Source organism: Centruroides sculpturatus, unplaced genomic scaffold (assembly GCF_000671375.1).
Source record: "Centruroides sculpturatus isolate CEXI.00-Female unplaced genomic scaffold, Cexi_2.0 scaffold282, whole genome shotgun sequence".
Lineage (NCBI taxonomy): Eukaryota > Metazoa > Arthropoda > Arachnida > Scorpiones > Buthidae > Centruroides > Centruroides sculpturatus.
The window spans coordinates 532,194-545,017 of record NW_019384528.1 but is presented as its reverse complement, the minus strand read 5'-3'; the positions used below and the strand labels follow the sequence as shown (position 1 = coordinate 545,017).

The window sequence follows — 12,824 nt, the reverse complement described above, 5'->3', positions numbered from 1 at the left end:
TACAATTTGAATAAATAATTGGTGAATTGTGGTGAGAATCTGAAGATGAGATGAAATACCTTAAAAGATCTAGTATAAAAAGTCTCTGATTTCTAAAAACTCAGCATTTTGTAACTACTAGTATTACAATGGATTTGTATGTGTGTAGAAAAATAATAAAAATTAATTATTTTTTGATCAGATCAATTCGGCCAAAGGTTTAATAGCTGCACCATTTACTCCATTCAGATCAGACGGGTAAGTATTTTAATTAGCATTAATATTATAATTAAAAAGAGAACTATTGAAGAGTAGAATTACTTTATATATGTAATTTTATTTATTTTTTTTCTGCACTACTTTAATCAATTAATCTTTAATGTGCAGTTTATTATTTTTATATGTTATTGTGCTGCATTAAATAATAATAAGTATTGTTTTACGTAACTTATATGCAGATATTATTTTTCTGCTGTTATTTTATAAATATTCAAAAGTATTTAATTTTAATACCTTTAGATAATGATGAAACTAGAATTTTTAGAATCAAATGTTTTTCATGAAAAATTTTACTGTTAAAAAATATTTCATGAAACAATACATAGATTTTTTTTTTATAAGAGACATTATTTTTTATTATTTTATATATAATTTCACAAACAGATGATGCAAATTATTTAAGTAAAATTTCAATTGGTATAAAAGTAACAAACTGGTTTTTATATAAAGTATAATTACAATTCAATTTTTTTAAATTATTAAATTGAAATTTTATACATATTGAAAAATACAAGGGCTGTTTCTGTTTCAACCTCCGATGGTCCATAATTCAAAGACAAGTGTAAATAATAAAATGAATTTATTACCAAAAGCTAGGTACTTTTACAAACACGGTTACTTTTTGACATAATCACCATGAAGATTGAGACATTTGTCATATCTATGGACAAGCTTTGAAATCCCCTCTTTGTAGAATGTTGCTGCCAGTGACTTGAGATGGCCTTAACAACATTGTTTTGAAGATTGTCATTAGTCTTGAACCTCTGCCCTCCTAGCCACATTTTCAGTTCAGGAAACAGGTGGAAGTGTTCACACATTAAAAAGTTCCAAGCTGGGTGGAAGTCTTCACCACCTTTAAACACCCAGCGTATAGCCCTGAGTGACTTCCACCTCTTTTCTGAACAGAAAAAGTGGCTAGGAGGCAGAGGTTTGAGGCTAATGACAATCTGCAAAACGTTAGGGCCCATCTTGAGTCATTGGCGGCAACATTCTATGAAAAGGGGATGAAAAAGCTGATCTACAGATAGACAAATACCTCTATCTTCACGGTGATTATGTCGAATAGTAACCATGTTTGTACCTAACTTTTGGTAATAAATTCATTTTGTTATTTACACTTGTCTTTGTTTTATGGACCATAGGAGGTTGAAAAAGAAATAGCCTTCACAATTAATATATCTTTGTTAAATTTTATTTAAACTTTAATTATAATGAAAACTTTTAAAAATTTTAATGTATGGTACTGTACATATGATAAATTAGAGAAACATTTTTTTATTGAATACTTATATCATAACTTCAAACTGATATGATATTTATGATTAAAAATACAATTCAAATTCAACTGCCATTTTTTAGGCTATAAATATAATGTTATTTAGTTGAATTATTATTGTAATTTGACTAAAATCATAGACAGTGTCATCATTGTGTGTAAATATTAGTTAAATATTCATTAATTTCTAATTATAATTATTAATTCTAGAAGAAATAAATTGTCTTTAAATGATTTTCAATGAACCTAAAATTTATATTAAACTGAAACTTTATATTCAAAATAACTAAAATAATGGAATAATTTCAAGAAAGTAAAATAAAATAATGGAGTCAGATTAATTATCCAATTCTTACTTAATTGTACTGTAGAAAAATACACAAAAAATAATTTTTTTTTTCCTTTCTGACTTATGGAGGGTAGATAACTTATAAGTTCTAAAACATTACATCAATAATGAAATAAAAATGAGATGATGGAAAATTGTTGGAATTTAAACTGTAGAAAACCCTCTGTAGAGGAGGGCTGATATTGAACTGAGGAAGCCTAATATTTTTGGCGAAATGCATTTAGGGGTTAATTCAATTAGAAACTTCAGACTAGGAGGCATTAAAGAGAATTAAAAGGAATATTGCAAGCATTTTTTTTTTTTTTTTTTTTTTTTTTTTTTTATTTTTTTTTTTTTTTTTTTTTTTTTTTTTTTTTTTTTTTTTTTTTTTTTTTTTTTTTTTTTTTTTTTTTTTTTTTTTTTTTTNATCCTTTTCGATTTTGAATAGCCTGAGGACAACGTACATATTTACGTTGAAAGTGCTTGCAAGATTAAAATATTCCTTTTAATTCTCTTTAACGCCTCCTAGTCTGAAGTTTCTAATTGAATTAACACAACTGTTGGCGTAACATCCAATCCAAGTATTTAATATACTTAACAGGATGCATTTAGGGGATTTAACAATTTAATACAGTGTTTTCTCTATAAATTTGATTTGCTTTTACCTTTTTTTTAACTTTAATTTTTATTTTATTATTGATGTAATGTTTTAGAATTATAAGTTATCTACCCTCCATAAGTCAGAAAGGAAAGAAAAATTGATTTTTCATGTATTTTTCTACAATACAATTAACTAAGAATTGAAACTTTATAGTTATTAATATTTACACAAGACAGAGATATTGCTTATTTAAACAATATAACTGTAGCTTGAAAATTCTAATTGAATTTAGTATACATTGAAGTTATGATATAACATACAACCATTATAGAACAAATCATGGCAAATTAGTTGAAAATTTTATAAATAGACTATATGAAGAGTGGCGAAACATTTTCTTGATAGGAGCCACATATCACCTATCAGAGAGCTGCATCCTCTATTGGAAAAGTATTTTGTATCATACACAAATTAAAATACTATACAGTCCCCTATAACGCAGTAGATACGTTCCACTTTATAAGAATTTCACGTTGTAGGAATCCTTAAAAAGATGAGCCACTCACAGCCCGGCACTGGCACTCCAGATTTGTTGCTTGTGGGCAACAAATCTGGAGATCAGATAGAACATGCAAATTTGCCTTTGCTAGTGACCTGCCAGTGGTATAGGAAGAGACAGGTTCTGTAGTGAGACTTTACCTGTCTCTGAATGTTGGACAAAGTTGCACTTGTCTCCTGACAAGACAGTCACAGATAGACACTGGGACATCCAGAGTTTTCCTGCTGTGTATGTATGCCCAATTTATTCACTGCCTCCAACACCACTTCACAGTTGGGTCAGAACAATCCAGATGGTGGACAGTTTGGTAATACAGTGGGTGATCGGTTAACGAACAGATCGCATAACGAACAAATCGGATAACGAACACTTTCGCGAAAGATTTTTATGTTCGGACAACGAACACATGATCGGATAACGAACACCCCACAGAACAAACACAAGAAGAAGTGATGTAAATTAATGAATATTGATTGGTCTTCCCTTGTCTTCGGGCAACAATTTGAAACTTTTCGGAGTGTGGGAGACGTCGACATCGACGCTCAAGCCGATATATACCGATCGGATATTATTCCTCCGAACTTTGAAACTCTTCCTTGTAATTTCAGCCTTTTATTTTTCTGACAAAACAATTATTTTATGTATTCGTGAGACTGTCAGGTAGGCACTCGTTAAGTTTTGCGTCTGTTTTTCTTTTTGAAAGGTGAGAGTATAATAGCAAAGGTAGAGAGTGGGCAGAAGATGCCTAATGTTGCTGGGCAGTATGGCGTAAACAGGTCTACAGTAGGCTGAAGTTCAATCTTATTTCAGAAACATACTGTATAATCAAGAAAACTCAAGCAGCTAAAGGAGTAACAAAAATCACATCTGAGAAATAAAGAATATCGAAGAGCTGATTATGGAACCTGAAACGGATCTGACGACAGAAGAACGCCAAGAACTCTTGAATGAAGAACACCAAGAAACTCAGCGAGATATGTTTTCTTCTGAAAAAGAGGATTAATGCCGATATCTTATATTAAAGATCCTTTGAAGAATTAGGAGGATGTCAGAACAACGGTCTTAGAATGGCATCCAAACCAGGTTAAGGCTTCGGGATTTCTGCAATTGCAATGCTATTAATTACTTACGAAAAATCCTGAAGAAGAGAGAAAAGCAATCGACATTAGACAGATTCTTTAACCCTTTCAAACAGAAAAAAAACACGACTAATAAAAACGCAAGACTATGTATGTATGTATTTTTATTATCATCAATACATATAAATAAAGGTAGTAAGAAAGTATATATTTTTTTATTTTGGGGGGTCTCCAGAACCAATTAATCAAATTTCCATAGAAACCTATGGTAAATCGATAATCGGTTAACGAACAATTCGGATAGCGAACAAAGTCTTGGAAAGGATTATGTTCGTTAACTGATCACCCACTGTATATGGCTATCCTACTTTTCTTGATGATGCAGCTTTTTTCACACTTCATCAGCTATGCATAATGTCTTTGATTGCATCATATAGATATATATGATTTGCATTTGAAGATATTCAAACAACAGGTATCCTGAAAATTCTGAAGACAGTGCAGTACATTGAGCCTTAGGATACTGGGGCAGTCTGGCAGCATTACTTTGCATGCAATTAGACCACAACTGTAATCATTTACAAACTTGTCTTAGATATATGTCAAGTTTAGTAATCCTTAACAGACACTTTTGTTAAACATAATTTTTGAAAATATTTTAATGGAAAAAAAAAAAACAGAATATTTTTAGAATGTGCAAAAGTTCAACTTAATAAAGACATATTCCTAAAATTTTTACGTCTTACATCAAATTCATATAAATATTTTGTTTTTGATATAACTATAAATGATTAAAGTAAATGAAAAAATATATTTTGTGTCACAAAATTATCTTTAATTTCTCAACATGTGTTTCAAATTAGAATATACTATCCATTTTATACTAGTTCTAATAAATCATTTTGTTTAATTTTCAGTAATGTTAACTTAGAGTTGATTCCTCATTATGTAGAATTTCTTACAAAAAATAATGTACGAGGTGTTTTTGGTAAGTCAAAAGCATTTGCATTATCTATTACTATTTTCTTTAAACTATGATATCTTAATCATGTAATAAAAAAAAATTCATTCATAACTTACAGAATACTTTTTTTATTCTTAGTCAATGGCACAACAGGTGAGGGCGTGTCGTTAACAGTATCTGAACGCAAGCAAATTGCAGAAAAATGGGTGGCAGTTGGTAAAGATGTGTAAGTAATATTTGGGTTTTCTAATAGGCCTAAGTGAATTTTGGCTTTCAGAATAATATATGAATAATGAAAACTGAAATGAAAAGTTATAAACTTAGGTAATTATGTAATTGGACTTTTATGTTTTCGATTCTAGATTTGATGTTATCATTATTCAGATTGGTACAAGTAATATTAGAGATTCTCAAGAATTGGTAAGAATATAAGCATCTTTTAATAATTTTAAATNATTAAAGAAACCTTGGAGAAAGGCATAAAATAACATTGAAATTTTTAGTATTTTAAAATCCATGGGCAAATATGAGACAACATGCATGCTTGCTTGAATGAAAAAAATATAGAATGACAAGATTTGTGCTTAAAAATTGTGGCATTTTGTCTGGGAATGTTCTTGAACTATGTTAGAATGAAACCATGTTATACAGGGGATACCTCTACATAAAAAATGTTCAATAAAAATATATTTTCTCTATATATAAAAATAAAAATTTATACCTTAATACAATTAATAATGCAATGCTAAATTTTTATGAATCCAGAGATTTCTACACTGTATTGGATGCTTTTTTAAATATTTCATCTTTTCTTCAGATCATTGTAAATACAATTTGAATAAATAATTGGTGAATTGTGGTGAGAATCTGAAGATGAGATGAAATACCTTAAAAGATCTAGTATAAAAAGTCTCTGATTTCTAAAAACTCAGCATTTTGTAACTACTAGTATTACAATGGATTTGTATGTGTGTAGAAAAATAATAAAAATTAATTATTTTTTGATCAGATCAATTCGGCCAAAGGTTTAATAGCTGCACCATTTACTCCATTCAGATCAGACGGGTAAGTATTTTAATTAGCATTAATATTATAATTAAAAAGAGAACTATTGAAGAGTAGAATTACTTTATATATGTAATTTTATTTATTTTTTTTCTGCACTACTTTAATCAATTAATCTTTAATGTGCAGTTTATTATTTTTATATGTTATTGTGCTGCATTAAATAATAATAAGTATTGTTTTACGTAACTTATATGCAGATATTATTTTTCTGCTGTTATTTTATAAATATTCAAAAGTATTTAATTTTAATACCTTTAGATAATGATGAAACTAGAATTTTTAGAATCAAATGTTTTTCATGAAAAATTTTACTGTTAAAAAATATTTCATGAAACAATACATAGATTTTTTTTTTATAAAACTCATCTCTACCTTCAAAATTTATTGTTTTGACATTTTATATAATAAAATAAAAATTTTTACATTAAAATTTCATAACAGATGGCATGACACACTATTAATATGATTAATAATATCAAAGTTACTTTTTAAATAAAATTTCTCAACAATCAGGAAAGTTAAGCAACTTGTTGCTGGATTTTTTCAATTGTAAATATGAATTTAATTGTCAAAAATATTCATCAATTGCTCTGAGGATTTGAATCTAAGTTGGATCCTGAAAATTAATCTGGCCACATTTTATAACATCCACTCATTCCATTAGGATGTGATCAAATTTAAACCAATTTTTATAAGAAGTTTGATATAAATGAAATTCCCTCTTAATATTCAGTTGATGGGAAGAGTGTAAAAAAATTAATATATTATGTGATTACTCACTGGATATATATAAATTAAACTCAACTCACCAAGCAATTCCGCAAAATAATATCCATAATATAAGTTTAAAAAATGTACAAATGTATTCAATTATGCTGAGTAGCCATCATCATGTACTCAGTCTTCTAAAAATAGAACCAATATCCTAATTTTGAAGTTTCAGCATTGAACGTGGGTTTGATTGGAAGGCATTTATTTCATCAAATAATGATGGTGAAATAACTATATGACTTCAGAAAATGATTTCCCTGCATTTGCAAGTGTGCTGCAGTCTTTAAAATTAATTGATATACAGTACTTCTTCTGTAGGCTCAATAAATACTTCTCTAGGTACAATTTAATGACACATGCTTAATTCGTCAAGTACATGATAAAACATAAATTAAAGCACTGCAAAAATTAGAAATTTATAGGGCCCGCAGAAATAAATTTATTGATTTTAAGGAATTCAACGTGCAAATGCATTTTTTGAAATTGTATAGTTATTTTATCATTGTTATTTAATATCATAGATGTGCATCCTTCCATCAAATCTATATTCAATGTTGGAACTTCTCAAATTTAGAATGTTAGTTCTATTTTTAGACCATTGAATACCTGATGATGACTACTCAGTATAGTTGAAAACATTTTTACAATTTTTTAGACTTACATTATGGATATTATTTTGCTGGATGGCTTGTTGAGTTTATTTTAAATTAATGTGCGTGTTTGTTTTAATCATGTTAAAACAAGCCATTGTTTAAGAAATCAAATTTATATGGAAGCTTTTTGATCATAAAATTTAAAATATACAATACCTATATAATTTCAAAAACATTGAATTTTTCAATGAAATTTCATTATTAAATAAAAAAACTAATTTTGTAATTAGTTTATTATGTTTGCAAATAATTAGCAATATTAATGTATAAGTAAAATCGAAAAAATAATTAGTCAAAAATTAACTACCTGTATTTAAGCAACTGTAAATCATACTATATATGTATATTATCTGAAATATAAATAGATTGACTTTGACTTCCTGAATTTTAAAACAGTTTAAATTTATGAATTTCTGTTACAGTGATTCTATTTGATCATTCTGTACAGTTTTATGTACAAATTTTTAGATTCACTTAATACTTAAATAATCATACGGCATTTCTAAGATATAAAGTTAATTTAAAAAAATTTTGCCCCTAGGTATTTGTGCAATTTTTTTTAAAGAGTAGGTTTATCAAAAATATTAACTGTAAACAGTTTCATTCAGTTATGATTATATTGAAGAATTGAATTTAACATAGAAATTTTCCCAAATCTTTAAGAAATATTTTCTAAGATAGAAACATATTTTTATCTTAGAAAATATTTATTAAAGAACTCTGCTTAAAAATGTTCTTATTATACAGTTTAGATGCAAAATTCTTGATTTGCTAAATGATTTATTATATTCTGTTTGAATTCTTGATATTTCTTGATAGTCAATAGGAGACATAACAAACATTTAAAATATTCATGTTTAAATTTTGTATATTTTTAATAGACTAATGAAATTAGAATGGAAAATATGGAAATAGTTTCAAAAGTGATAAACAATTTGACTTATGTAAGAAAAAGATTTTAATTAATACTATAATTAATTATAAAAGCCCTGAAAGACAACAAAGTTACATATAAATCAGTCAGTCTTTGTTTTTCAGTTTTCATCCATGTGAACCCTTGTATGTCTGGCCATCTGTAATGGACTGATTATTAATATGTACAATTTTAAATTATTAAATATTCTTTCATGAGTCTCGAAAGCTTCCTTTTGTGCATTTTGTCTTTCCCTGTTTTTTCAATCTTCTCCGGTATCTTCTTCATTGAGCTCTTTCTTTGGGGTAGAGTGCTTGTTCTCCAAGAATGCTGTCTCCATCCAATTTTCCAATGTTATTTTGAATGATATCAAAGTCGTCATTCACATTCTTATTTATTTTCTTATCCAAAGGATTTATTTTCTCCGCTTCTGTAGGATCTTCTAATTTCGGGCAACTGTGGCTTTAGTTTCTTTGTTTGTTACTAGGAGAATCATTTATTTTCAAACTTTTTCAGCAGAACAAAAGAAGTAGAATATTTCATTCTGCAGAAAATATCAAATGAATCTAAGAACAGGCTCTCAAATATAACAGGTAAATGCATCACTACAAAACACACAAGGGAGTAGTAGTTCATTACTGCATATCACAAATGCAATGCAGGATAGCACTTAATAATGGTGATATGGATATGTAAATTATCCATTTTAATAGGAAATACCACACATTGTTAAATAAAACAGCACTAACCTAATAACCATATCACTGCTAACCTAAGCCTAACCACATTTTCAACAATTCCTGCATTGTATTTGTGTTATGAAGTGATGCACAGGAGCTCCTTGTGTGTTGTGCAATGAAGGATTTTCTTGTCATATTTGAGATTTTACTTGATATTTCAGAATGTACATAAAAATAGTAGTTTGTATTTTTTGTGTGATATAACTTTGAAATTACAACAGTCTTCTCCAATAGAAGGGCTAGGAATGGAAATTTATTCATTTAGTGCATGCATGACATAGTATGCATTAGCAAAACGTCTACATTGATTGCCTTATTAATTTTAGAAATAATTGGCCAGGGAAAGACTTTTGTTTTTACCCTTATGTTGTTATGAAAAAAGATAAGTGTAATTAATATAATTAACCAAGATAATATGCCAAACTACATGACTGGTAAATGTGAATGATGCAAAAATATTGTTGTCATTTATGACTACAGGCTATTATCCTAGTTTAACTTACATTAAAAAAGTTTATATAAATTAAATTATATAGCAATGTAGATTGAAAACAATTTGAGTGACCAGTGTAGAGAGAAGTGGAAAATTTGAAAAATGTCAGTTAAATCAGATTCAAGCTTTTTTCTCTGTTGTTCATAATATATAGATTAAATTTATGAAGACAGCAGAATTATCAGCAAGCAAAAACATTGGAGATGTTTATTGGTAATACTCTTTTGTAGACAAATGATTTGATTTTAATCTCAGAATTGAAAATTGCAGTGTGAATTGCATTCAATAAATTCCAGATTATTCTTCAGAAAAAAATCAAGCAAATTAATATAACTAAATACAATGAAAATAGCCTATAAGAAATGAAAAGTTCTCATGAGAAATTTTTACATTCTCTACAACTTAGACATTTTGCTTATGCTTATCGTATATGATACAAGTTTTATGATGATTCTGAATAAAACTAGAATAACAAATATATTAAAAATGTGTTTTGGAGTATCATATTTGAGATACTTAATTGAGATATTGATTATTATGAATTAAAAAGTGTGTGAATGCAAATATTATTTAACAAACATTATTGATATTTCAGTTATGAAAATATAATTAAATTTCATTATTAGTAAATTTTATCCTTGCCAAAAAATATAGATTATTCAGAAAATTTTTTTCTTAATTAAGAATTTTGCTGTATACAGTAAATTTGTTGAATATGAAATTTTTTAGCTTTATAATGTATATGTTGTTAGTATTTATTTAAATTTTTCACTTGCATATTATGGTATGCTTTTTATTATTATTAATGTAAAATTGGTCCTAATTATTACCTTGAAGTCAATAGCATTTTTTTTTTATTTGAATAAATTATATGTTTCTTTACATAATATTATTTCCTTTAAGGCAAGGCATGCAGAAAAGATTGGTGCTACAGCAATAGCATCTTTACCACCATTGTATTATAAACCACAAACTGAAGGTTGGTTAGTTCTTTTTTAAACTTGATTATATATAATCACATATGAAAACTAAACGGAATAATATTCATAAAGGTCATGACCTTTATGTTATTCAGTTTAGTTTTTTTATTTGACAATGTATTGATAATAATTTTGTAATTTTGTTTTTGTTAATTTTTAAATAATAATGTAATTAAAATGACTGAAATTGAATTTAAATTATAGAAATATTTATACATTCCAATTGTTCCATAAAAATTTTAGTTTTATTATAATGATGATCAATATGAATTTCTTACTGATTTATTGGTATATGCAACTACCTACCAATAGTATACATACAATAAACATTTATTTTCTAAATTTAACCTTGATACACTTATTTTTATATTTGTTGAAAAATAAATAAAAATGTTATTGAAGAAAACATTGTATTTTAAAGAGAGAATTAAAGTTTTAAATCTTAAGAAAAATGATGCATACACATTTAAGGAAAAACCAAACTTTTTTAGAATGAGCAAACAAAATTTTACTTTAAGAGTCAACAAATCATCTAGATCAGGAATTTCCAGTATGAAAACTAGTGTCTCTTGAGAGATCAGTTAATTTATTTGAGGTCAATAAATTACTAGGAATTGTTTGAGGAGCAGTAAGCATTTATTTTTATTCTATTTAAAAATAAAATAAAATAATGTATAATAACAATTAATTAATATAACTTTAAATTTTAGCAAGGTAAAACAAAATTTTACTTTTGGTTTATATTTTAAATAAACTAAATAAATAATAGTTTAAATTAGAATTTAAAAAATGTTATTTTTAAACATTTCTCAACATTTGAAAGATGTTATCTATTGGGAATGTTATCAGGAAAATGATAAACATGGGTTTGTTTGTTGTTTTCTTGAAGTTGCTATTTTGAAATATTAAAATGTTTATTAAAAATATCATTTATTAAAAGTGAGGTTTTTATTTAAATAATAATAAATATGAACATATTTATTATTATTATTTAAATAAAACTTTAATTTGTAGCATCTGAAGAAATGAAGTATATTAGCTATTTATTTGATTTAGATTATGTACTTACCTAAAATTAAAATCTCTCCAAAAAATTCTAGAATGGAATATTTAGATAATGTAATTGACAGTATTTTCATATATTGATTAAAGATTGTAGGTTGGAATTTTATATAGCACTTATTTTTCTAAATTATTAATTATTATTTATCTAAATTAATATAAATTATTCTAAATTATTTGATCATCTTATGTATCATTAAATGGTGATATAATCAATCTAAATAATAATTAATCATTAGAATAGTCTGATAAATTAATAGCTAATAAGCCAGTTTGGTGAAATATTAAACCTTTGTTTAATAATTGAGTTGTTACTAAGTTAATTATAAATGAAAAATCTGAAGAAGTGAAGTACAGTCGACCCCCCCATAACACTGTTGATAATTCCATTTTATATCAATTCCATGTTGTACGAGGCATTTAAATTTTACAAATACGTGAGCCGTTCACAGCCCTGCACATGTATTTGTAAAATCTAAGTGCCTCATACAACATGGAATTCATATAAAATGGAATTATCAACAGTGTTATGGGGGGTCGATGTGTAGTAAAACCTGTCTATGGTGACCACCCACGGTTCCTTCAAAAAATGGTCTTTTAGACAGGTGGTCGTCCAATACAGGTGGTGCTGTAATACCGTATTTCTGTACATATTTTGTGCACTTTTTAGCCATTTTTACTAGTGATGTAACGAATATTCGGTTACTATTCGGTATTCGGCCTATTTTTCACTATTCGGCCGAATACCAAATATTTAATCACTATTCGGCCGAATACCTAAAAACAGGAGTAATAAATAACAAAAACACAGCAAATTAATCATTTTGGTATTTAGATTTAATGTTATCGAGTTAGTGTTGTTTGTTTATATTTATTTATAACTTGTAACATGCACAAAATAAAAAAGAAAATAATATTAGTCACATGTATTCACAATTTATAATTACAAAGATCAGCACACGTACACGTCTGTATCGTTGGAGAATCCTCGCACATCTGAGGGTCTGACCTTGCCTATCCTTCTTTTTAAGCGCTCGTCTTTGCTCTTCCCTTTCTCTTTCCTCTATCGCTCTAATCCA

The 12,824-nt window shown here is 27.1% G+C and overlaps 1 protein-coding gene across 3 annotated transcripts in view; it reads left to right on the top strand.

The window, feature by feature from the left end:
* Window positions 1-12,824, top strand: part of LOC111622937 (N-acetylneuraminate lyase-like) — a 42,770-nt gene that overhangs the window by 10,038 nt on the left and 19,908 nt on the right. For 2 of the 3 annotated variants that reach the window (XM_023365408.1, XM_023365406.1), the window contains exons 4-7: window positions 5,019-5,089; window positions 5,204-5,291; window positions 5,428-5,485; window positions 10,607-10,682. In XM_023365408.1, the coding sequence (XP_023221176.1) occupies window positions 5,019-5,089; window positions 5,204-5,291; window positions 5,428-5,485; window positions 10,607-10,682 (293 nt within the window). Of the gene's footprint in view, window positions 1-181; window positions 238-5,018; window positions 5,090-5,203; window positions 5,292-5,427; window positions 5,486-10,606; window positions 10,683-12,824 lie in introns of all 3 variants that reach the window. The other variant, XM_023365407.1, reaches the window with a different exon arrangement.